The sequence below is a fragment of the Scomber japonicus genome, chromosome 7, assembly GCF_027409825.1.
Source record: "Scomber japonicus isolate fScoJap1 chromosome 7, fScoJap1.pri, whole genome shotgun sequence".
Taxonomy (NCBI): Eukaryota; Metazoa; Chordata; class Actinopteri; order Scombriformes; family Scombridae; genus Scomber; species Scomber japonicus.
Window position 1 is genome coordinate 23,899,085 of NC_070584.1, and position 27,298 is coordinate 23,926,382.

At 38.6% G+C, this 27,298-nt stretch overlaps 1 protein-coding gene and 1 long non-coding RNA gene across 4 annotated transcripts in view; one reads left to right on the forward strand and one right to left on the reverse strand.

Moving 5' to 3' along the window:
* The window catches only part of nek7 (NIMA-related kinase 7), a 64,628-nt gene extending 43,408 nt beyond the window's left edge, over positions 1 to 21,220 (forward strand). For all 3 annotated transcript variants that reach the window (XM_053322745.1, XM_053322746.1, XM_053322748.1), the window contains 3 exons: positions 6,119 to 6,213; positions 15,116 to 15,229; positions 18,120 to 21,220. In XM_053322745.1, the coding sequence (XP_053178720.1) occupies positions 6,119 to 6,213; positions 15,116 to 15,229; positions 18,120 to 18,230 (320 nt within the window). In that variant the 3' untranslated portion in view covers positions 18,231 to 21,220. The remainder of the gene's footprint in view (positions 1 to 6,118; positions 6,214 to 15,115; positions 15,230 to 18,119) is intronic.
* A 4,934-nt stretch (positions 21,221 to 26,154) lies between these two features.
* On the reverse strand, positions 26,155 to 26,911 carry LOC128362099 (uncharacterized). The gene is made up of 3 exons (XR_008321616.1): positions 26,785 to 26,911; positions 26,271 to 26,399; positions 26,155 to 26,180 (listed from the first exon to the last, which is right to left on the reverse strand). It is a non-coding gene; the product is annotated as an uncharacterized LOC128362099 (long non-coding RNA).
* Between the last annotated feature and the right edge of the window lie 387 nt (positions 26,912 to 27,298).

Consider the following 27,298-nt stretch of genomic DNA (forward strand, 5'->3'; position numbering starts at 1 on the left):
ATAAATAAGTACACAAAGAACAGCTTTGTTACAGCAACTAGGGTAAATTTTATCTATTACTTCCAGCCCTGTAGGTTAGCATGACCTGTTGTCACAAGTGACATCCTTTCACCCTCTGTCCCTGACGTTCTCCATGACATTTCTTGTGGTTTGTTTCAAAGAGCAGATCGAGTTTTTGACTTTCTTTGTCGCCTCTACTTCTTTCCCACTCTGTTTATCTATCTTGTCTTCACTTCTCCATCCGTCTGTCCCTCCAGTACCATGACTTTTAGTCAGAAAGGACAATGAAGTTGGGGGTGAAGAGAGGTGAGACAACGAAGGTATTAGAAAACTAGATTTAGAGAAAGGAAGACAGGGCAGAGTGAGGGAGAAGATCGAGTGAGAGAGGAGAAAGCAATATGTCAGAAAAAGAAATAGAAGAACGAGTGACAGAGAAACAGAAAAAGAAAGGTAGAATGTGCCGGGTGCAAGTGAAGAGAATGTGACAGAGTGATGGAAAAAAAGAAAGCACAGGGAAAGAAAAAAGTTAGAAAGAGCAGAGTAAGAGGAGAATATGACAATGTGATAGAAAAAACAGGAGCAAAAGGAAAGCAATAGTGAGAGGGAGAGATAGAAAGAAAGAATGTGAGGAAGAGCTCTCTCTCTGTGTGTGTGTGTGTGTGTGTGTGTGTGTGTGTGTGTGTGTGTGTGTGTGTGTGTGTGTGTGTGTGTGTGTGTGTGTGTGTGTGTGTGTGTGTGCGTGTGCGCATGTGCATGCACACAATCGTGTGCCAGCGTGGGTCTGTAATGAGCCCAGCCACCCAACTGAACAGTAGAGCAGGGTGGTGGAGCTGAGATGGAGGTCCAGGCATACAGCCTGTCAGCTCCCAGGCTTTCAACTCAGCCTGCTCTCTCTCTGTCTCTGTCTCTGTCTCTCTCTCGCTCTCTGTCTCTGTCTCTGTCTATCTATATCTCTATATCTCTATCTATCTGTCTCTGTCTGTCTATCTATCTATCTATCTATCTATCTATCTATCTATATATATATATACATACACACACACACACACACACACACACACACACACACACAGTTTGTTTTGTCTCCAAAGCACTCTTGCACATGCTGAGAGACACACAGACTCTTTGTCTCCTACACAGATGAATGTATGCATAGAGAAGCACACATGCACATCTATATAGTCATGAATACATGCACACATACACACACATGCGACAGCCAATTATCATGCACTGTCAGATAGATTTGCAACGTACATTTACACTCTGGGACATAAGACTGACACAAAACTACACACAAACATATAAAAGACACCTAGTATGTGTTTGGGTATGTAGAGTTATGGAAGTGATAGATCAAAGTGAAAAGTGAAAAAGAGCAAAAGAATGGTGGTTAGAGAAAAGCTGATGCAATCATTAAAGGAATGAGAGACTAGCCAATTGGTAGTAATAAGTTACGTTAATATACCTGCAATTAACACCTGTAATGAGAAAGGTGTTAACGATGAGGAAGGGAGGAGGAGAAAATAAAGAGAGGAGGGGGGAGAACAAGATGGAAGCAGAAAGACTTCAGGAAGGCTGATGTTGGAAATAATTGATGATTGGGGGGTAGGCAATGGGCCAAAGTTGGGATGAGCATATAGAAAACCAAGAAAATCATAAAATCGAGAAAAAAAAATCAAGTTTATTCATAAAGCACATTTAAAAAGTGAGTTAAAGAGTTGACCAAAGTGCTGTCGTAAAATAAAACAAGATAACATAACATGGTAACAGCAAAAAGCAGTAGAGATAACATAACAATACCATTACATAAGCGTACACAAATAATTAAGTAAAGGAACAGTTGGAAAACACAGAAGAGTAAAAAAAAAAAACATAAAATCTTAACGACACCCAAAGGCCTGAGAAAACCTGTGGGTCTTAAGTTTACCATTAAAAGTGTCTACAGAGGGGGAACACTTAATTGAAAATGGTAAACTGTTCCAAAGTATTGGGGTGGCTACTGCGAACACACGATCACCCTTACCCCCAAGGCTCAACCGAGACACAGCCAGAAGCAGCTGATCTGAGGATCTGAGAGATGTGAGTAGGGTTGGAAAGGGGACACCAGACAAATAAAAACAAATAATAAAACTCACTTCTGTACTTGCCTGGTAGCCAGTGCAGGGACGCCAATACAGGTGTAATGCTGTCTCTCTTCCTGGTACCAGTTAGTAGTTGAGCAGCAGCATTTTGCACCAGCTGCAAGTGAGACAAGGATAACTTGCTAATTCCTAAATGAAGAGCCTTGCAGTAATCCAGCCAGGGGAAATAAAGGCATTTGTGACAATCTTCAGGTCATTAAAGGAGAGGAACACTTTTAGTTTGGTGATATTTCTTAGCTAGAAAAGACAACCTTGACAGTGACACATTTTAAAGCTGGATCTTGACACCAAGATTAAGTGATTAGCTATATCCCTATTGGATTTAGAGGGATCAAATAAGACACTTCGGTCTTACGGTCTTTTAATTGAAGACCTTTTTTTGCCTTTGCCATCCAATATATCACATCCTGTAGGCAGTAAAGGGGGGGGGGGGGGGCTAATTGTGTTGTTATCTTTTTCACCAGGTTCTAATGGGAGGTATAGCTGAGTGTCATCTGTGTAGGTGGTGTAGGTGTAGTTGGAAGAATCTTATTTTGGATGATGGAGCCTAAATGGAGCATTTCTAAGGGGAATAATATAGGCCTAAATTGAAGCCTTTAGGTATTTCACAGGTGACGGGTCTACTTGTTTAGGTAGGAGGCGAACCACTGGAGGGTGCTACCCGAGATACCAACCTGGTGCTTGAGACAGTTCAAGAGAATGGTATGGTCAACAGTATCAAAGGCAGAGCTGAATCCTGACTGAAATTTCTCCATATTATTATTTTCTAAAAAGGACAAGAGCTGAGGATAGACAATTTTTTCCATGACTTTAGATAAAAATGAGAAGTTAGTTTTTAATAATGGGAGGTCTACTGCATGTTTAAAGAGCAGAAGAAGAGAGAACAGAACCAGGATGGTTGCAATCGTAGGACCTACAGTGTTGAACATGTCCAGGAGAGAAGTAGTCGGAGGACGGAGAGGTCGTAGGCAGCAGGTGATATCACAGATTGGATATTATCAATTTTATTTGTGAAAAAATTTAGAAATTCAGCACAAATGGCTTTGGTTGGCATAGAGCAGGCAGTAGCAGCAGGGTTAAGGACTGTATTAATTGTGTGAGGTAGTATTAGGAAGAGTGAGAATTTCTGGAGATGATGTCAGATAATAAAAACATCATAAGGGAATACTAAATACTTATGACTATGAGTCCACTCCTGCTTTGCTGTACTTTACATCTTATTTGTTAAAACATAATAGAGCAGAGCAGATTCATGGCATTTGAGAGCAGAATCACACTTGCTGTTCAACATGAAGTCATTTAAAATTGGTAATAGAGTGTAGATTAGAGAAGGCTTGCACTGTTAATGGGAACTCCTGTTGAAATACTTTACAGTGTTTAAATGGGCATGTAAAAGCTTTAAGTTTAAAGTGTTACTAAGGAAACTCCAGTAAGTCTGTGCAATCAAATCAATAAATGTATTTAGAGTTTCACCCGTTGCCGTTCATTTATCAGTACATTCAGCTAAGGGTTTAGAAGTGTGGGATTTGAATAATTCTTTATACTGCATGGCATCTCACCTCCTATACAACAATGCTTACCCTGTTTTGCGAGAGATACAGTGTTGTCATAGCCATTCACAATAATGGAAATCAATCCCAACATGACTTTCAATTTATTTGCATGAATAAGTAATGTGCCCTTAATTTAGCATGCTGAAGGAGCCTCAGCCCGGCGCTGCTGCCTTTTTAATGCAACTATTAGCATAAGAGAGGCTGATTCTTTTTAATTAACTAATAATGAATGTTAGGGGAGCTTGTTCAGACCGCACCATGAGACCTCACAGCTCACACACACTGGCGCACACACACACACAAACCACAATACCAACCTGATGACCAATTAAAACGGCAATCCCCAGTCCCCTGTTTATTCTTCCACTTGCTCTCTCTTGCTTCTTCTCTGCCTGTGCAGATGCTGATTATTTTTGGAATGACAGGTAACACTTCATTATTCAAAACCACACATTTAAGATAAAAGCGTGTTTTCTCAACCCAATTAGATCTGCGCCAAAATTAAAAGTGCTAGCTTTCATTTCAGTTCCCATCGACTTCAAATCTAATAGCCCCCTCTGTAATAGTTTTATTAATTGCAATTACATTAGTTGAGATTCCTCCGACCTGTTAATGTGCAGAATGGCTCTGGAGATTTTGTGTGTGTGTGTATGTGTGCACATGTGAGTACTGCGAGTGAGTGCAGTTACGACTTTTTCCTACAATTTTCCAGCAAGCAGACTTTTCTCCTGAGTTCTTTCCACTTGAGAGCCGTTCTCACCTACCCAGCTCCCTTCAACTGTTTGTGCTTATTGTAAACTCAACAACTACCAGTTGCCCTGCATAAATTCTCGTCCTCCTCACTCTCTCTACCTGTTTTCCACTGCACATTTTGTATATAGGCCATGGGCAAGACCATGTTTGTGTTATTTATTAAGAAAAGTATTTTTTTTAGAAACCCTCAAAAAATTGTTAAAAAAAAATTAAACAAACATTAAAGAAACAAATCAGGACTTTGAAGGCAGCCTTCTGATCTTCATTTTTATTTTACATCACATGTACAGCAGAGTTAAAGGTTCTCCTAGTGCTCCATTTCAGCTTTTGGTAAAACTTAAGATTTGATTCCACAATTCTAGCAACTATGTAAGCAATGTTTACAACCTCAACTATGGAGGGAGGAACCAAAATGAGCTGTTTGGACTAAAGGTGTATGTCAGTGGTGCAGTACAGAAGACAAATTATGGAAAAGGGCAATTTTAAGTCAACTATATCATATTGTAATCAGCGTTGAATTCAGATAGTGCCACTCAAACAGTTGAAATATGAGTTACTTCATTAGTAATCGAAGTCAAATATTTGTAAGACCTTGCAAAGAAGATGATTATTTTCACATGAAATCCACCAGCAGCCTACCTTATCTTTTGTGGAGCTTACAGACATTGGCATGTGGAGGCATGGTATTGATGGACGTTATTCAGCCGCTCAGCAGAGCCTGTGGAGCTGTCATCTTACTTCACAAAGCCTCCGTTCACATGTTTTCTAGGGAGGATGAGGAATGAGAACAGGCTGAGAGCTGCTCAGCCCAGGTTAGCAGGCTGGTAAAATTTCCATCCTTTAACCATATGTGATTAATATAAAACTTCTGCTGGTTGTGCTTGATAGACTTTTACATGGGAAATCACAGTAAACAGAAAGCAAATGAAAAAAACAGACAGTCAAAGTCGGCTAAGAATGCAGCAAATCTCCAAAGTGTCCTGCAGTGTGTGGATGGATGTGATGTTGAGTTGCGGTTCCTCTTTGTGTCCAGTTGGGTGAAGGTCTGATTCTCTGGAGCTCTGCCAGTCGCCAAGGCAGTTTGGGATTCTTAAGTTTCAAAACCAGAACCAGATACGGGCCAACTTTTAAGACTCCACCGCTGCTCCCTGGGCGTATTCACTGACTACTGTTTCAGATCATTACCAAACCCCAGTAATCAAAACTGATTTATGTATATTTTGTGTGTGCAAGGATGTCTGCTGTACATATACATGCTTCACTTTGTACTACTTTTACAATTGCATGCACTCTATGGGTGTGCTTGATGGTCTCTAAACTTATTAAATATCATCTTACTTGAGCTCACTTATAATTAACAGAGGCAATGCACTTTAATATATCACTGTACTTTTCTTTTTTGTGCTCTTGCTAAAAATGGTGAGTATTCCAACCTCTGAACTTGTCACAGTTTGAGATGACACCCCCATTCCTCACCTGCTCTCCTGTACAGTGTGAGCTGTGTCAGTGATGTTGAACTGTGGAAAAGCATGTGTTTGCCATGCAAAATGGTAATGCTCACTCTCTCTTTGTCCTGTTCTCCTTTTCTGCCTCTGTCTATCTCTCTCTGTCCTTCCTCTCTCTCTCTCTCTCTCTTTCTCTCCCTCCCTCCCACCGTCTTTGTTCCAGTGGGTACTCCTTACTACATGTCACCGGAGAGGATACATGAAAACGGATACAACTTCAAATCTGACATCTGGTCGCTAGGATGCCTGCTCTACGAGGTAAACTATGGGAATATGTGCACACACACTGTCACCCTGCAATCGACTGTAGGAGTGACGTGAGAACACATTGGCTCAGACACACACATACACAAACAAGCCATCCTCAATACCACATATAGTAAGAGTCATTATTTAAAAGTATACGTACATAGCTACCTGCATTTTCCCACATGGTTATACTATGTGTAAATTAAAAAATGATTATAACATATTAATAATATAATTAAATGGGAAGTTATATGTCTTTACCTGGTATCCCTGCTGTTTCTCTCTGAGTCTTGGCCGAGCTGGAGTCTTAACACACTTCGAGTTAAAGTTCTCTAACTTGGGAACCTGTTGAATGTTGAAAAGTTAGGGAGTGAGGGGAACTGACATGGCCATGTGTTTTAGATAAGGCCGCCCAGTGACACTGACTAGTTTGATTAGTCAGGGGCAAAACACTACAGGACTCTGCTGTAGACCACAGCAGAGGGAACAAAGAGGAAAGAGAAAGAAGCAGAACAATGATAGAGATGGATGATAACAGTCAATCTGATGTTTATAATGTACCAACCTTTACATGCACTGAATATATGTGTGCACACACTTTTTTCAGGCACACTGACAATGTTTACATGCTCAAAATATTCCAGTTTTTTGCCCTCATTCAGAATGAGACAATATTCCTACTAAACTGTTTACATGGCTAATGAACATGAATATTCTACTTGTATTTCCGTTTACATGCAGAGGCTTTTCAGGGTTTTCCTCTGCTCCAGTGGGAATAGTAATCATAAGATCTCTACAGGCAGTGAAGTAAACCAGTGAGGGGACAAACATTAGTGAGCTGCTGTCTGATATTTATAAGTGATATTGATATGGTTGTTATTATAAATTTATAGTCACAGGCACCATCAGTCCATGGCTACAGGTCAGGATAGTAACCAATCCCCTACATCCCTTCTGTGGAGAGAGTGTGCTCTGTTTTTCCAGCCTGGCCCTGAAGAGCTAGCCACTTTCTCATCGTCCCTCTCCACTGTCTGCCTTCCTGCTCTGTCATTTTTCCTGTGCAGGGGTGTGTTACACAACCCAGCCCATCATGCATCTCTATCCCAGCCTTGGTTGGTTTGTTTACAACACACAGAGCTGACCATAAACTGCGGTAAAACCCCAACTGAGACGCATATTGAAATGCGCTGTATAAATGTGGGAATACAGATTATGCTGTTTACGTGATATAACATTTGGAATATTGTCATATATTTGAAATAACAATGGAATAATAGTGTGCATGTAAACATAGTCACTGTCAGCCAAGGAAAGACCTACATTTACCTCTTCCCCTCTGTCACTGCTTTGCCTGCTCAGCTCAGGTCATAGCTGCTCAGAGACCACAGTCCTTCATGCTAATTTGTTCCCCACAATGCACTGCGGCAATGTGCTGTGGTTGGCTGAAAGCAGTGGGTGCTGAAGGCCACATTTGTTTTTGTGCTTTTTATATGTGTACGTGTGTGTTTACATGGATGCTGCGTTCACTGGTAATAACAACCAGATTGCACTGGTTTATATTACTCCTGTTGCATAGTTTCTGCAGGTACCATGATTGCATAACCACACTAGCCCTGCACAGTGTTGTTTAATTAAGCCAATTTTGATGCGGTTCCTTTTTGTTAGGATTAGCTTGCTTTAGTTTTCACTCAGTTGAATTTAGATTTTTGTAAAGAGTTCAAACTTAATATTTAACAAAAACCTCAATTGTTGTAATTAAGGTTGAAGATTCTGTCCAAGGTCTGTCCAATATCTTTTTGAGGAAGCTTTTCATAGTCAGAGTATTGCATGTGCAATCTGAAAATCAATTGTTTCACAGTTTCAGATGGGACACAGTCTATGGATATTTTATGTCTTTCACCCTTAGGACAACAGCTAGGGGTCACAACGTGGACTAAGCACTGACACAGGGTGAATAAGGCCAGAGAAAAGGAGAAAACTAGAGGAAAAAAAGTAAAAAAAAAAGTAAATAAATAAATAAAGGGAGACTTGTTGCTCCCTGAGGAAGTCACCATCCATCCATCCATCCATTTATTCAATCATTCATCCATTCATCCATTCATCCATCCATCCATCCATCCATCCATCCATCCATCCATCCATCCATCCATCCATCCATCCATCACCCTCCAGCTCCTCCTGGGGGTTCACAAGGCACAGGAAGTGAAGATGAAGGAGATAAAAAATTTAACCAGAAAAAGTTTGGGAATCTATATAAGAGCAATATAGGTATATAGAAAATGGTGAGGGAATAGGCAGTAAAAGTCCTGTGAGAGAATGAAAAGAAAGAGGTAGATGGGAGAGACAGAAAGAGCAGAGGGGAAGAAGTGGATGAAGAAAATAACAAATTGCGAGAGCAGGGTTATAGATTGCTGGAGAGAAGAGAAAGATTCGGGAAGGGGGGGTTTGCACATTCAGAGTGAAAGTACAGTAGGTACGAGAGCAGAGATGGAACTGAAGCCATCAGGTCAAGGTGAGCCATGCAAGGAGCCTGTGGAGATAAAGATTTTACATCCTTATTGTTACCAGAGCAGTGCTCACCACACCATGCATATTCTCTTTGAAGAAGACACCCTTGCTTTCTACTCGTCTTGGTAAGAGGGCTCCACAGTGCATTCAGTGTCAGGAAACTTACCTCTTTCTCTCCAACTCTCTCCCGCTTTCCTATCTGCTCTTCTCTCCTCCCCTCTCCCCGGGTTTCCCTCTGTACGCCTCCTTTTTCCTCACTTAACCTTCAGGCATAAGGAATTCACATAGAAATCCAGGCTTGATCCCTTTGGTACTCATTGATTTCACTCTGAACATTGTAGGGGCTGAGACTTGTGCTGGTGTGTGTGTGTGTGTGTGTGTGTGTGTGTGTGTGTGTGTGTGTGTGTGTGTGTGTGTCTCCCAGAGAGTTTGGTTCCTTATGTGTGAAACAGCTCCATTTGAGAGAGCCTGTATTTTTCATTTTTGTGCCCGGGGGTTTGGGCTAGGGTCCGACGGGTCCGTCCGTCAATACTTGGTCATTGTATCTGCGTCTATCTTCATCTTCCATTCTGTTTGATCCTTTTCTCTCCATGTCCAACCTCATTACATCACCTGACCCTGTCCTGTGCCCCTCACCCAAACCCCCAACACTGTGGTAACAGCAGTCGTCAGGGTTGTCTCCCAGGGTGACCGGAAAGGTAAGGAGGGCAGTTGGTCACATGCCAGTCGATGAGATTGCATTCTCCCAGTGCTCTCTCTCTCTCCTCCTGCTCAAAGTCAAAACCACCTCATACTTGTATTAGTAACTCTCACGCGCTTGCTGAGTCTGTTCTCTGTTAAGGAGATGCATTTTACACACACACTGTAGGTTTCCCGCTTGTACGGATGTGTTGTGGTCGCTGTGTTTTGTATAAAGGTTAGTAGAGGAGGAGAATATCTTGAAAAGCTTTACAGGAATGTGTCTCCTTCCTGTATGGAGCTCAGCCATCCATACCTCTGACTGTGCCCATGTCTCATGCCTCCTGCCTCATTCCACTCCCTCCCCTTTTGTATTGATGTTGGTTTTATGAGGCCCAAAATGCTTGGTTTCTCAGCAGCTGGCGTTTGCATGTGATGAACTGCCCTGTGGCTAGCTCTCTATATGTTTTTGAAAGTGGAGATTTTGCAAACAAAGCCTGGATATCCTTCAGCCTTTTTTTTTCATACAGAGTGTGTATTTATTTTTTATTGTTTGTCAGTATCTGGCTGTGCTAAAATTTAAGAAGCTACTTAACCCATTTGTGTGCAGTATCTCTGTTTATCCATCTACATGTATTTGTTCATCCCTATCCATGCTGTCCTTCCTACCTCTATTTTCAACTAAAAACATTTGGGAACAAAACTTTAAACTCAGTTCTACCTTATGAGCCATATCATAACCATGTTGTGAGAGTTGGTAGCCTTTATAAAGAAACAAAGACCAATATCCCTTTACTCTTAAATATTATTGTAATAACCTCCCATAAAACCACAAATTGACATTTTTAGAGAAGAGAAATAAGACGTTAATGAATGAGCTTTGTACATGTCCAGACTAGCTGTTTCTCCTTGTTTCCAGTCTTTATGGTAAGCTAAGCTGACTGTGTCCAGGTTGTAGCTTCAAATTGTATGGAGAGATATGAGAGTGGTATCGATCTTCTCATTTAATTCTCGACAAGCAATGCGAATGAGCATATTTCCCAAAAATGCCGAACAGTTCCTTCAAATTTCACAATTCAAATAGCAACACTAAGTATGATCTGCAGTGAGATGGCGACATGAGAAGAGATTCTTTATCAGTTTTCCTCAAAAGTTCAGCCCACTGGAACAATCTGGCACTTTTAACTCATCCATCTATTCTTCTTCTTCTCATCCTCTTCACTTCTCCCTTCCTTTTTAGTGCATTGAAGTAGAGGAGTGATGACTCCACTGGGTGCAGGTATATTTTTAATGACTGTCCCTACACTGTGACTTATTGCCTTGATTAATATATCATCATAAAGCCACATGAAGGACCACTGAGCACATAAAAAAGTCATGCTTTCCTCACTTTTACATCTATATATATGTGTGTGTGTGTGTGTGTGTTTGGCAGAGAGAGAGAGAATGAGGGAGAGAATATATGCAAAATATATATTTAGCATGTATGTGTTAACATTTAGTTGTGTTTATTTTGATGTAGCATGTGCCTGTAATTGTGTGTTTGCGTGTTTTTCTAAATGAGTAAGTGTGAACTTCTGAGAAGCCCTTCAGTCCCACGCTGTAAAGGCTCCAGGGATAAATATGGGTGGAGGGAGAAGACGGAAGCCCCTCACAGCTCCTTTTAATTGGCGTACAGGGAGAGAAGCTGGAGAGAGAAAGAGAGCAGGATCAGTGTTAATTAAACTGGAAGGCCCTACCCAGACCTTTTACACGGACAGGGATACTGGCTTTACATGCCTGGGCTGGGGAGAGCACAACCTGGCCAGCTGAAAAAGAGCAGAGGAACAAAGGAGGGAGTGTGTGTGTGTATGTGTGTGCGCGTGTGTGTGCAAGGGTGTGCGTGTGTTCTGCCACCAGCAGCTCACACCCCTTAGACAGACAGCAGGCATGCGTGCATTGTATGTCTTTCGAATATCAATGAACCATATACACTCACAAACACACACACTCTTTCACACTCGCACACCAGGGCCTCAGAGGTCAGAGAGTGAGTCAATCATCTAACCCGTTGCGACGACACAGCCTGTGTGTGTGTGTGTGTGTGTGTGTGTGTGTGTGTGTGTGTGTGTGTGTGTGTGTGTGTGTGTGTGTGTGTGTGTGTGTGTTGAGAGCAGGGGGCTGGCAGCTGTCAGGGGCTAGGAGCAGCAGGCACTAATGAAGCAGATGAATAGTGCAAAAACTCCCAAATACAAACAGGACAGTTGACATTTTTCATCTGTCAAAAGCAGAAGATGCATGAAAATACGATGGGGTCTTGTTTAACCCTTTGCCTCCTGGTGTCTATAGATGGCTGATTTTCTTTTTTTTTCCCTCTCTCCCTTTCTTTTTTTCCCCCTCTCACTTACTGTGAAATCCATGTTTTTCAGAAGCACTCACTAGCCCTTACACACAAACACCGCAGACGTACATACCTCCTGACCACCAACAAAAGCCAGTATAGTACATATATTTGTTATAAATCAATTAAGAGTGTTTTCCCACATGGCTCTTTCCAAGTAATTGAAGTGAACTCACTGACAATGAGTAGTCAGCATGTTTTGTGCAAACAAGGGCACTCCAAACAGACTCATACCCTTCTGAAAGAAAGCCAGCTGAAACCTAAATCTGAGTTTGGTCTCCCTCTGAGTCCGGCTGGCACCGCCTCCTAAATTTTGCATTTCAATCGCTCTCAGTTTGTTTGTTGGAAAGTGATTAGTTTCTAAAATGAAAATGCGAGATGTCCTTGACCTTATTGCTAAATGTGTCATAATAAAATCTAAAGTTTTATGGCCTCATAGGACTGATGATATATTTATAGGCTGCAGCAAATGGCAAATTAGCTGGTGATTTAATTGCTTGGATTTAGTATGATCCATGGTTAGACAGTCTAATTCAGTTTGAATTTAAATTGTGACATTGATATTGTGGGAAGGTCAATCAGTGATAGAGGAATGATTAGCTGAGGTGCTTTGTATTTTTCAAAATTGAACTATTGGGGAAGAGTTTTTGTTGTTTTACTTAAATTTACCAAGACACTGCTAACTAAGTAATGAGCATGATGTTTTAGAAATGATTACTTCACATGACAACATGAGTTTTTGGTTCATTACAAAGCTGTTATGTATTTGGTGGCACAGTAGTTATTTGAGGATCTATACTCTGACTGACTCTCCTGAAATAGTCTCTGAACACCATGAAATGCCATCTGTGTTAACTCCAGTGAGTCTGCATTTTTGAGGATGTTCCCCTGTGCTCAAGCTTTGCTGTGTGTGCATTTGTCAATGCATCTTAGGCTGCAGATACGAAGCTCCAATACTTATGGAAGTGCATCATTGCTGACACACACAGGAATACGTGTTTCCACACACATCTCATCACTGTCAACTGCCTGCTGTGCCTGCCTCAGTAGTAATTGTCGGAGCAGAGGAAGAGAGATGTCCACACAGATAGAGGGAGAGAGGGAGATCCTTTTTACTTAGTGTTCACATGTGTTTTTGTGAGGATATACAGTAATGCAAGCATTTTATTAAGAGAGTAAACGAACAAGTGAATGGTACTTTATGTGCAGAGGAGAAATGGCCCACTGAGACTCTATCGTCTCCATCTTGACTTCCCAGTGGAAGCTGTGACAGAAACTCTGTCTAAATCTGCCCAATAGGGAACAAGAACTTTTCTGTCTCTGCACCATCTGTGTTTGACACATTTTCCAGTGAAGACAATGATGAAGCCGCCTACATGTTTGTGATGTGCTTGGCACTTTTTGGGCGATGTCAGTAGGTTACATTCATAGCTACATGCAACAAAGTGAGACAATTTGCTCATGCAAATTCTTCTTTTTTATTCTATTTTTTTATTTTTCTTAGAGAAGTGATTGCGACTTTACAGGTTAGCATGACAGAGAGGCATATCAATTAATTCACCAAAATCTTCTTAGTATTTTATAAGCAGATGCTTTAAATTATCCAGTCAATGTGTTTCTATGTCTCAGAGATGGACAACCATTTCCCAGAGAAATAACCTGATGTTGTATGTGGTGCAGTTAAAATGTTCACATACTCAGTACTGCATGGCACATGTTTGGTTGTCTATGTTCCAAGTAAAACACTGTCTCCATTATTTCTATTATGGTCCTATTTACACAGACACATTGTCCCTGAGAGTGTGCAAGGAGGCACGTTCACACTAACCTGCCGTATTCTGTATGGATGGATTCCATTTGGATCCATATGTGGAGAAGTGTTTTTCATCTACTTTCACACCACCAATTAGCAGACAGTCAAACGCATCCATTCTCCAATTATAGTGCAAAGACATCTGAAAAAAGTTAAAATTTTAATGTTTAAAAAAACTCCACCAAAATAAACTTGTATTGCTGTATAGCAGTGCATTCTATTTGTTCCATGTTTTTTTAATCATACCTCAGCAACCAATTACCCCATCCAAAATGCAAAAGATTAATCAAAATCACATCCTATCCTCACAGATTTCATAATGAAACAAACCAAGGCCAGCCTACTTATGCAAGACTACAGATGAAAATGTGAAGAAAATTATTTAAACAAAAAGCTTTGAGCATTGAGTGGTGTCTGTCTATAAGTGGCTTTGGACCCTGCTGCTTTCAAATTGGTCCAAAAGATAGTGCAGCCACATTTCCAAAGTGTTGGTGGAGGGGTTGAGGTTAATTGGAAGACATGAAATCTAACAAGGCCGTTTTCTGCTCAGAAATATCTATGATAGAAAAAATGTCTTGATATTATGTTACCTTCCTGCACAACACGTCCTCCTATGTAATCTCATTTAAATAAATGGAAAACGAGTGAACAAGCTCAAACATCTTTGAGTCAGAGCAGCACTCATCATCATCAACTGACAGTGAGGCCAACCATGTTTATTTATTATTAGTTATGCAGTTTGGCCTAACATAATATTTATTTTAAGAAGCTCTGAATGAAAAAAAAGGAATTTAGATGTGTATGTTATGCAAGAGGTCTACTGGCTTTACCTTGTACATGCACATCTAAACTATAGGAAGAGAATTGGTACAATAGTATGGTTTTTCTATTCTTTGAAAGACTAGAGGGACTCTTCATTTATTTCCACCCTCCAGCACAGGTCTCCTTATCCTTACCATTCCACATCTGCCTTTCCTCTTCTGTGTTTGCCCACATTTGTTTTCTAGAGGATACAGTTTTCTTGCTGCTCCAGCAAACTGAAAAATTCTCTCCCCTCATATCCCTGCACCTCTCTCGTGCTTCTTTTCCTTTCTCAGCTGTTTGTTTCCTCTTGTTCTCTTCACCAAGTTTTCGAAGCAGTGTGGCAGAAAGGGCCAGCAAACTAACAGGAAAAGGCAATAAGCTAAGGAAAACTTTAACAGATTTTTCTGTTTAGGTTCACCTCAGTTTGAGAATACCACTCACTCCACTCCAAAAAAATATAAAAAAGTGTTTACTGATATGATATTTCCACAAAAAATTACACCTATTGACTTCTTTCCTTATTTTATTTGCTTCTCACACCATGTCTCTTGTTTTAAGGGTTAGAATCATACGATAGCTTTATTCTGTGTAGCTGTTATTGAGAACTTGATTGGCTTTTTCAAGTTTTAACGTTATTCTCTCACACCCTTTCCTATTGTCTTTTCCTCTTTTTTTCTCTATATGTCCTCCCTGTCCACTTCCTGTTTCTTCATATCTCTATATTTCAGATGGCAGCCCTACAGAGTCCATTTTACGGGGACAAGATGAATCTTTACTCCCTTTGTAAGAAGATAGAACAGTGTGACTACCCCCCTCTTCCCTCAGATCACTACTCAGAGGAGGTAAGTACTGTATAAATTGCCTTTTACTGCTTTAAAAGTAGACACAGACCTGCTCAGTCTTTTAAAAGGACTCATGATAGTAGTCTGGACTCTTGAACACCTTGAGACCTGAAGAAATGTCTTAATATTTTTTAAACTAACTACTGTTTTAAAGAGTAGTGGCCAGCTCCTTCTTTCTGTGCCAGATCGGAGACTTTTACTTGTATTGACTATTATAGTTAATTTTTATATGTAAGTGAAATCCAGCCAACTGTCTGAGCTACAGTGCAGTATGATATGACTCTGTGATCAAAAGAATGGCTATGATTTTAACCATTTGAAAATTAAATGCACATATCAAAAGCATCTGGCCATGCTACAGAGTGGGGTGAAATGAAATGGGCTTGAGTGTCATGTTTCCCTAACTAAATGTTAAATCATCTGCTGTAATTCTGTGTAGACTTATTCGTGCACAAAAATGTAATCTAGTCGGGCTGCGGTTAACGATTGGCTTGCTGCTGATTGCCGGTGACGTGTGTATGAATGTGCATGGCTTCTTGTCTGCAATGTCCTCTTTGTGTGGGTGGCTTTTTTTTTTTTCCTAACGTTTCTGTCCTTTTCTTTTAAAAATGTTAAGTCCAATTGTACACACATGCAAAAACTCAGACTCTGACTCATAGGAGCATATGCATACACATTACAGGTATTCTGTTTAGAAATGACACAGTGCTTTGTTGTAAGTTACCATATTTATTTGATAGTTAACAATTACAAACTATAAAGAGTCCCTACATAACCCAAATCTTAACTCCCAGCTTGTTAAAATGCTGGAGGTTTCGTCTCATGTCTTGTCTATTTAAAGGACCATACCAGTGGTTTTTTAAGATTTTGCCCTTTTAGTCATCTACATTTTTTTTTTTGACTGAACTATATTCAAATGTTCTCTAATTCATTTTTCAACTCTAAATGACATATACTTTACATCACAGTTAGCCTTTTTGAAAACCGCAGTGCTATATTTTAGAAAGGAAAGGAATAGTTTTAGACATTTTTGGGAAACACACTTATTTGCTTTCTGGTGGTCCGGTTAGATTATGAGATCAATACCACTCTCATGTTACTGTATTCAGTAAATATAAGGCTGCTGTCTTTTACTTACTGTTTAGAGTATCACAAACATTGTACTCAGAAGGAAACAGCTAGCCTGGGTCTGTCTGGAGGTAACAAAAACTTCCCACTCTCACCTCTAAAGGTCACTAATTAACACGTTAAAACCATGTTTGTTTAATCTGTACAAAAAATAGATATTTACAGCAGTAATAGTCAGGAAGTCATTTCAGCCATCCATTATTTATTTGTGTTGATTGCTGAACAGAATCAAGACCTGTTAGCAGACTATGAGATGTGTAAGTGTGTCATAGTGATCAACTCTATATTCATTTTGATAAGTCACATTATTTTATAGGTTAATAATGCAATACAGAAATTAATTCAATGGTCCACTAAACAAAGAGCACCTAACTTTTTTAATGTCCATGGACTAGTGTGTCTGCACACAATGGCTGGTTTTAAGTGCTCTACTTATTCATGTGTCTATAAACCAATACTAAAGTCTGCACACAGGGCCTGTCATTATCCTGTGGTATTAACTTCATTAGGTTGATACAGGCTAATTGCTAGTCTCTATGTGTGTGTTTTTGTGTTTGCATAAGCTCTTTTGCAATTTTATATTATTTGTTACAAGAGATCAGTTTCCACATACACACACACACACACACACACACACACACACACACACATACACACACCATGCTGAGCTGCATTGCCCCACATGTCACCCCAATCCAGCAGAAAGGAAGACAAAGCGAAAGAGAGAGGGAATGATAGAGCGAGAGACAGCGTGATGGAGAGATGGAGATGAGGGGGGTGCCTGCAGCGCCTGTCTGGATGTAAACAATGCTCCTGAAGGATCGGCAGCAAACTGTCAGCTGCTCATCTTTGTTGTGTCATTTAACCATCTCCGTCTATGCCCCCCCCCCCCCCCCCACGCCTCCCTTCACTAGCTCCCGCTCCCCCTCCCTCCACCTGACACTCCCCTCCACTTCCCCACCCCACTCACCATGCAAAGAAGCGTATGAATATTTTACATATCTGCATCTCTTTGGCATACCACCCCCCCACCCCCTCCCCAATATCTCCATTCTGGGGGACTAATTCTCAGACTGTCTGAATTTACATCTTTCTCTCACTTTCTCACTCAGGCACACACATACACACATACACACATATACACATATACACAATGGCTGACGAGAACTCGTCCAAGCCGGTGCCACGCAACAGCGGCCAGGAAGTCGGCAGGCGGTTACCATAGCGACCTTGCGTAGATGTTGTTTTTTTTCTTTCCTCTCCATCTTTTATTCTCTCCTTTTTTTTCTTTTTTTTTAATGATGGCGGTGGCTGTTCCGCCTGCGAGCCTGTCTATCTATCTGCTCCAATCAGCCGCTTCGCTCGGCTTCAAGTGTAAGTGCTGTCTCCGGATGGCAATAGAGTGGCAGCAGTGTTTGTGTGTGTGCACATTTGTGTGCACGCCAATGCGCTTGTGGGTGAGTGTGCATGTGTGGGCTTGGGTAAAAGTGGATTCAGCAGACCAAAAAACGATTAGTGCGCTAACCCAGTCTTGCATCTTTGTCTCAGCTTGGTTACCTGTTGCCTTGTTATTGCTATAATGGAAAGAACCCAATTTAGAGGGCATTAAAAGATGAGCAGGTCTCTGTGTTTGGTTTATTTTCTCTGGAACTGCTCATTTCAGATATACAGTACACTCTCACTACAGTGTCATTGATTGAATTATTTCTCTCTTTTCCAACAACCCAACCCCACCCCACCCTACTCTCTAATCCCTCACCAGCTAAGGAAATTGGTAGATATGTGCATCAACCCTGACCCGGAGAAGAGGCCGGACATCACCTATGTGTACGACATTGCCAAACACATGCAGAACATGACACAGGGCAGCTAAGCCCAGAGTTACACACACTATATCTTGCAGAACACCTCCCCACCTCCTACCTTGCTTTTCATGCTGGACTCATACACATCTATCAGCTTTTATAAAATAACTTACTCCAGAGCTCCTTGTGATAAGTAGTACTGTACATGTAACAGAGTTTTTTCCAAGGTGGTGGTACAGTCTATAATGTGACTGACAGCCAAAATCTTTTCTGCCCCAGGAGAAAGATTAAAGAGATTACACTTTTTTTTGTCAGATGGACCCCCCCCTCCCCCCACCACCCCCCTTCCCCTAGACTTCAGTAATGGTACAGCACTGAAAATCAGTGTCTATAGCTTTGAAACACAAGTCCTCTGTATTTTCATGTAATGAACCAAAACTGCTCATCAGCAGCTGCTACCAGCAGATGCTATTTAAAGCAGATGTACTGGAAAAAAAAAGACACCAAAAAAAAAAAAAGGTTACGTTACTTCCAATTCTCAAAACTGTTAATCACTGCAAATATTCTTCAACATGGTTTTATAGGCTTTCAATGGGTCTCATGAGACCTTTAGCCAGCAAATAGTGTGAAAAAGACAATGGGAACTTTGAAAGTAATTCAAAAAAATTGAGTATAGAGATTTTTACTCAGTGGCAGAAAACTGAGAGGCGTAAGAGTGTTATTGATGGTTGAAGTGTTGTTGTGTTGCACTTTTTACCCTGGTACTGGAAGGCTGGCAGGGTGATCATGTCTAATGAATGTATTAGGAAAGGAAGGATCATTTAGAGGGTAGATTTCAGACGTGCTGGGGGGAGAACACGGGCACATGTCTCCACAACACTTTGAATGTAAGTCATTTTGACACCTATGTATTGTCTTTGAAAATTTCAGAACACCTCTTTTTTGCCAGCCTAGAAGGAGTGGTAGAAACTATAACAAAATGTGCTGTTCACCTTAGTCACTGATACCAAGATATTTTGTTCATGGTTCAATTTGAACAATTTATATTTCTATTAGCGTGTGAGATTATTAGGGACTGTAAATCACAATGAAGACATGAGAAAAATCAAAACACTTATTTTTCCATTATGGTCCAGTGTAGTGGTTCCCAACCTTTTTGGCTTGTGACCCCTTAAAATAAAGCAAAGTGTCCCTTGGACCCCTCATCACATGTTACATTGTCTGACAAACTTGTTTTCATTCATCGTTATCATTTTGTCCACAAAATGTCAGAAAATAGTGAAAATAATATGTAATTGTTCCCCACAGTGCAAGGTTACATCTTCAGATCAGTCCAAACCCAAAGAGATTCAGTTTATCATCATGCTCAACAAAGAAAGGCAAATAATCATCACATCACAATAGTTGCTGATTAATCTTCTGTCAATCGACTAATTGATTGACTTTGCAGCTCTATAAAGAGGACATATTTTTTATTTGAACAGCTTTTAGAGGCTTAAGGAGATCAAATGGAGTAATCCATAAGAGATACTGTAAAGCAGAAAATCACAATTTTGTGTGTCCCAAATGTTTTTTTATCCTGTCCCATCATCTCAGGTTGGGAACCACTAGTTCAGTGAATGCATTTGACCCACCAGAAAGTTAGTCTGTACTGAGGAAATTGTGTGTGTTAATGTTGCTGTTGGTGTGCAGTGTATGTGTCTTGTTAAGTAACAAATATGTTGAAGAGATAGCAGATCCTTGCCTTGTGTTGCCGTCCACGTCATGTGAAAATCACAGCGTGCCTACCTAACTTCTATCCTTAGTTGAGATACCAAGAGAAAAGTCACACAAAAAGAGAGCAGAGCAGTTTATATATATGTTAAGGTATCTTTTATGTAAAGTATATCAATGACTTGTGAAAAAAACAAACAAAAAACAAGCTCTAATGGGACTCATTTTGTTTTACTGTACATAGCAAAGAAGTTCCTATAGTTTTAATACTGTGGGGTTTTAGACTCTTTGGTAATATATATATATTTTTTACAGTGAATAGGTTTACACCAGTGTGTCGCAAATGACCAGCACTGACTACCACTGGTTTACATAATGACAATGATACCGCATGGAAGGTATAGTAAGTAAACAATGATTGATAACGCTTTATTTCAGTGTCTTATGAATCCTCTTTTAACATTATCAAATAGCCTGTTAACCGTTCATTGGAATTATTGTACATGTATGCCCATGTCTTTCATGTTTTTTTGTTTTTTTTTTAACATTTAATACTCTTTAATATTTGTTATATACAAATTCAAAGCTTATAGGTGAACGAAAATGTAAGTTATTTTGTTATGGTTAACAGAATATTTTGATAGTGTGTTTGTAGTCATTTGTCTGAGACTTGCAAATACAGTGTTTGCAATTTTTGTTTGCAATTGTACTTCTTGTCCTACATTTTGTTATTTTACATCGCTTTTCTCTCCAATCACAGTAAAACTTTTTTTTTTCATTACAGTGATTATCTTAATTATTTATCCTGTTCACCCACAGTGCTGTTTACCTTCTACCTTTACACTGTCTAAACAAGAGCATTTGTATTGCACCAAAACGTTCAGTATTTTGTTGTAATTGCAAGGGAGCCTTTGCTATTAAGCACTTTTGTTTAAAGGTATTTTAGTTTTAATGCGCAACAAGACTCCCTCAAGAATTTAGTAGCATTTAACAGCAAAATACCAAAAATAGAATCTCCAAAGATTAGGGGCTGAACTTTCAAATGTTCTTTTAAGCATATACAACTGATACTTTTGTACAGAGTTTAAAGATAAGTTTACATTGGTCCCTTTCACAAAGTCAAATCATCATCATCAGTTCTAACCTCCCAGCAAAGATGTAACAGACATTAAAAATAGTTGCTTTCTTTTGTAATCAGAAGATGTCAGAGGACATTGTAGTTGAATAGGATGTCTGGTCTGCATCTTGTTGATTAAAAACATGTAGTATGCAGTGCAAAGTCAGATTTATTTACCTGAATATAGATTTATACGTTGAGCTTTGCAATTTTCTGTTTATGTACGGAAAAGGTTTAATTCCTCACCAGGGGGTTGTTAACATAAAGACTGCTAAGAAACTCAGTATGGCTATTTCTTTATTGGGATTTTTCTTTGTCCTCATGCAACACATCACAGAGCTCTACAGCAGTGGTTCTCACATCCTGGACCTCTAAACTGACTCAAATTAGACCACGGACCCCCATTTGATAAGACTTTGTCCCAGGATGCCCCCCTAGATACTTTATTACAGAAAGTGTATGAATCCGATGACCAAAATAGTCATACACTCTGTCTTTGTGTTATTATGGATTGAATTATAGTGACATAAATGATTCCCCTTGTTGCTGGGGACCCCATGTGGGTCTCCAGAACCCTCTTTGAGAACCACTGCTGTAATGTGTCTAATTCTTTTATCTCATTCAGTTTACTTTTCCAAAGGCTCTCTGAAGTTGTTATTGAAGAGTCCAGGGGGTTTTCCTAAAAATGAAATTAGTAGGCACTATATGCAATTGGTATTTATTGTATCAGTAGTTTGGTTGTTCTGAACATTTCATGTAAAATCACCAATGCCTTGTATGCTAACTAAATGCAATAAAGCTTTCAAATTTCTTTATGACATGTGCTTGGAGCTCTTACCTGGTTTTAATGGGTATTTTGCATATCCCTCCCAAATATTCCAACAAATCTGAGTCACAACATGTTTTTATTGTACATGCTTTATCAAGAAATACAGTCATAAAAATATGTGGTAACATGTATGTGAAGTACCACTAACCAGCCTAATCAATACAAACCTTGAACGCACCTTGGAAAGCAAGGCAGTGTTTGGGCCTCTTTACTCTGACAAAGATTTAAATATCAGTGTTGAATGGGTTTCACAGTCCTCGAATTTCAGCAAAAGATGAAATGTTTCACTTTGGCATTTAATGGAAACCTGGTAAATTGTAGCAGTTTAATGGTAAGTATCTTTATATAACTTTCATTTTTTTAAATATTTTACAATTCAGTGAGGATTACCTGAATGCATCATTAAAGAAATGACTGAGACAGCGAGTATAAATAATAAACAGGGTGTTTTGGGGGGGGGGGGGGAAGCATGATTTCTGAACTACAGGTGGAGGAGAACTTTAACTATAAGCTTTGGTGTCATTGAGGGGAAAACCTACATATTTATTGTTAGAATGGTAAGCTCTGAACAAGTCAGTATTTCTCCAGATAATTAAAACTTGGACTTATACTCAAGAAATTATTTTTGCATACGTTATTGCTTAAGATTATTATGCAATGTAATTGTCACTTTCTCAATATCTGTCTGTGGCATTCAGCCCAAAACCCATTTATTTCCACTTATGACTTACAGTAGCTCTAGGTCACAAATATTGTGATTATATTTTTTGTGAAGGCAAATATAAAATCCTAATACAGATTTAAACAAACAATTTTCATTATTGAGTATCCAGCAGAGAGTGATACCATGTTCCATTTTCATTTATTTTTATTATAATGTTTAATAAGAGTAATTACAGATACAAAAATGTTGTACATTGCTCAAAAACACACATACAACAAATGTCATCTGTTTAAAAACATAATAGGACACAACATACACCACAACATACAACTGCAAACTCCACTTGTAACATTCATTTCCTGGAGAAGAAATCTACGTGCTGCTGCTTTACTTTTGTTTAGCTGGTGTTGATTGGCATGTGTAAAACTATTAATGGCCAATATGATCAGAACAGAACAATAAAACACGAGTTACAATAATAATAATATAAGCCATGCTATACAGGAAGATTTAAAACTGTGCATTAAAACAAAAAATATCTGTATGATCAAACAAAGTGAGAACAAAAAACACAATCAGTTAAAGCAAGCAGAACAGAGTTAAGAAAGCCATTGTTCAAAGCTGACTATTGAACATACTGAACAACTCAGTAAGAGTAAATGATGATTTGATTGGCAGCTCCGTCAGGCCTGCGTTCATCGATTTTCATCATGACGCCGTCGGGGTACATTAACATAAACTACAACAGAGAATAAGAAAAACAGGAAATACTACAACTTAGTGGGTACTCATCAAACTGTAGCACACTTCAGACTATGCAAAAAGATTTTTCACTTTAAAACTGTTATATTAAAAGTTACTATAATACAATAAATAATACATAATTACTAATTAATGATCTTTCTACCATTAACAAGTGATCTAATAACAGCTAGAAGAAAAAAACATCATTTGTAGCTGATGAAAGTAATTGCTGTTTGCTACATATTCTAAGACTAATGAATGAAGAACAGAACAGCTAAAGTTTACTCACCTGCTGTTGACTTCAGCATCACATCTTCATTCACATTCCTGTGGAGGAATCCTGTGGAAATTATTTCAGCTTCAACAGCAATAACTGTCCTGTACAGGAAATGAAAACTCATTATAACTGTAAAAGTGACCAAATGCAACGTGTCATCAAACTGATGCAGGAGATAAGATCAATAAATATGTTTACTGGGAGCTTCTGCATTTCTTCATGTAGATCATGATCGTGCAGAACACGGGAACCATCACCACACATATGATGATGAATACCACAACACCAATAACAGCTTTGTCATTGTCTGCAGAATGATGGTTATGATGACAAAAAACAAAAACATCAAAGAAATAGCGTTAATACCAATGATAACAACATGTATGGTATGTCTGAATGAAATGTTTAATCTGAGCAATTTGTGAAATGAATTAAGACCACACATACAGAAAGTGTCAACTGTTTTCCTGCTGATGATTTTGCTGTAAAAATGTCCGTTGAAAGCGGCCACCTGAAAAGACAGAATAACCCTTTAACGTAGGAACTATGTGACTCATAAGTATGAGGAATAAACTGATTAACATTGTTAAATCAAAAAGTCAGATTATACAAACCTCCACTATATACTCCGTTGAGTAGCTTAGATCTTTGAATTCAAATTCACATCGTTTTTTCTTCTGTGGTGATCCCTGAATGACCCCACGATAAGTAAGATTTGCAATGTATGTCTCCTCGGGCCCATAGAAATTTTTCACAGGATAACAGGTCACTCTGATCACGTTATGCTCTGGGACACTTGTCTTCAACGTGCCAACATTGTCGGGTACTGTAAGAGAGAGAAAAAAATCCTTCAGATGCAACACTTTATGCTTATTCACAGTTAAAGTGATTGTTGAGTTTAAAGTAGCAGCTGTTTCACCACTGATTAAACTCATTAGTGTTACTGTATTGATTGTCATGAGCATCAGTATTTCCTTATTCTTTCTTTAAATGATAAATAACTGAATTTTAATTTTAAAATGCTTTTAAAAATGTAACTTTTTCTTATTTCATTTATCCCACACAGCTGTTATATGTTGACTGGAGCTGTGTGAGGAGTCTGGTTAATCAGAGTGTCTGATACTCAGTGGGGTTGTTGGACTGTCACAGTCACAGGTTGTCATTTGTTCAACTGACTGAATGTCAAACATGAAGAAGGTGAGTCTTATTATGAGGCTGTCAGAGGACAGAAGTTTAAAAATTGAGAAAAAAGTAGAGAAGACAGAGATATAAACACATGAGGATAGCTTCTGTTGAGACTGTGATATAGATCCTTTATCAATGTATGTTGTGGCCTGTTGGTATAACTGTAAGGTGTAGGAGAACTTAAATCACATAGTTGTAACATATTATATCCAGAAGTACCTGTGAACTGATATCAACACATAATCAACATAGTTTTTGTGTAGATTTTAAAATTCAGTTATTACGTCATTCAAATGAATTAAATTAATGAAATATTATCTATTTAAGACAATACAAGGAAAATATTATTATTTGGCTAATATATGATTTTTATATTTTACTTTGATTGTTTTATTATTCGATTATAATTTAAAATGTGAATGTCAATTTGTATGACCCAATATTGAAGATTTCCCTGAAGGGGCTCAACAGTCAGTATGTACATTATATAATAAATCACCTTTAACCACTTTTGAACTATATGTGTAACTACACATATGTGTTGATTCATATTTTTCAAAGACAGTTTGCTGTTTACTCACCTCCAACATCAGTTTTATGGTTAACGACAGTTGGGTGGAGCTCTTCCTTGCCGTTGTAGGTGGGTTGGACTGTACAGGTATAGTCGGTGAATGGTGTCAGTCCAGAGACTGTACATGTTCCTCCTGCTGGCTGTTTGTTAGGTGTGGCTGTAACAGTTTAGTTTTCATTAGATGTTTTTGGTCTTTGATTTAATAACAACAGGAACATATAAAGAGATGTGAAAAGACTGAACCTAAAGTTAAGAAACATTTGTGACATTTGTTCTTGTCATTAACAAAAATAACATAGATATCAAATCATCAATGTGTCACTGTGACTGTAGGTCCTTCAGTGTAACACTTCTGTATAAACTATAAGAGAGAATTGACTTATATCACACTTTCTAAAAACTATATCTAATAAATAACCAGCTAATCATTAAGTACAACAATTTTAGCTGTAATCACAATTTTGGTAATTAAGCTCATAATTAAAGACATTTCAGTGTTATTTCTGGATCATTTAATGGAAATTTAATTAATATTTGACACACAAAAAAATGTCCTCTTATTTACACCTACTATCACTCAACATGCTAAAAAATGAGCACAGAAAAAAATGTATATACTTGAGGCCACTGGAAGTTTCAAATGTCTACATAGTATGTCTCACTTGTCATGTGAGTGCAAGTTAAACTTTTATAACTACAAGATGTACATTGGTCTAAAATGTAAACGATTTAAAAAAAGAAAATTCTTACATTGTCCAGATTTCTGATCATGTTTTGAATAATCAGGACGACATCTGCAGTTGTATGAAAGATTCTCAAGTTCAGGAAGGACCTTTTCACAGTTCAGACTGGTTGTTGTCCAGCTAAACTTAATGGAGGTATTGGTTGATTCTTTTTCTACATTTTCAATTTGAAGATCTGTTGAAACACATCACACATCTTTAACACTGAGCCGACTAATCTGATCATTAATATCTCAGATTACAAGCTATCATGGCAACAACATACCACACTTAACGTTGACAATGATAGCAGTCGTGGTTTTTTTGTTGACATTGTTTTCCTTGATCTGACCAGTACAGGTGTAGTCTGTGAAAGGCTCCAGCTCAGACACAGTCTTGAAGTTATTGTCAGAATCTGAGGAGACAGAAGGATCACAACATTTCAACATCAACTAGTATTTGTACCTCAGAAGTTAAAATCAATTATTAATAGTTTAGATTTAGACATTAAAAGCAAAAAATAATATTCTTTTCAAAACTGATTCACAGAGGGTACAAAGCAAAAACTCTCTTCCACCTTCCTCTAATACAGGAAGACACAATTTATGTCAATATAGTTAAGAGGAAAATCTAGATTTCTACCCCTATATAAATTACTTCACTCTACATCTCTCTTCATCTCTTTTACTACGCTATTGCTATAAAACAATAGAAATGTAGATTTGAATAATATTTTTTCTATGTAAATTTAAATGTTGCTGAAACAACAAAGTGTCTCTTCTTTCATTCTCATCACTTACCAGAACAGATGTAATCAATGGTGAGATTGGTGTAGTTTGGGTAAGTCTGATGTAAGTTGTCCATTATGTTTGCAGGAAGTTCATCAGGATTAGTCTGATATATTTCAATTGAACTTAAAAATTCAGCTGTAATAGAGAAAAAAAGCACATATATTAAAGATAATGAAAGAGGGTCTACATAACATGCATTTAACAACAACATTCAACAGTGTAAGAACCTGCACAAACAATACACAGTAAAACCTGTTAGTTAGATGATCCACCTGCTATTTGTTTTAATCTTGTTCATGTAGATGTTGAACATGTTCCTCTGTATGCTGAGAATCATTCTGTTTACTTCACTTTCAACATATTCATAGTAAAGTAAGAGAGAAACATTACAAAACATTAGATTATGTTTTAAACTGATACTCACACAGTGGAGGGCCTGGTGGGGATAGAGGACACATTCAAATGAAATTCGTAAAGAATGAAAAATACAAAAAAAAACATTAACAAATCATTAAACAACTCC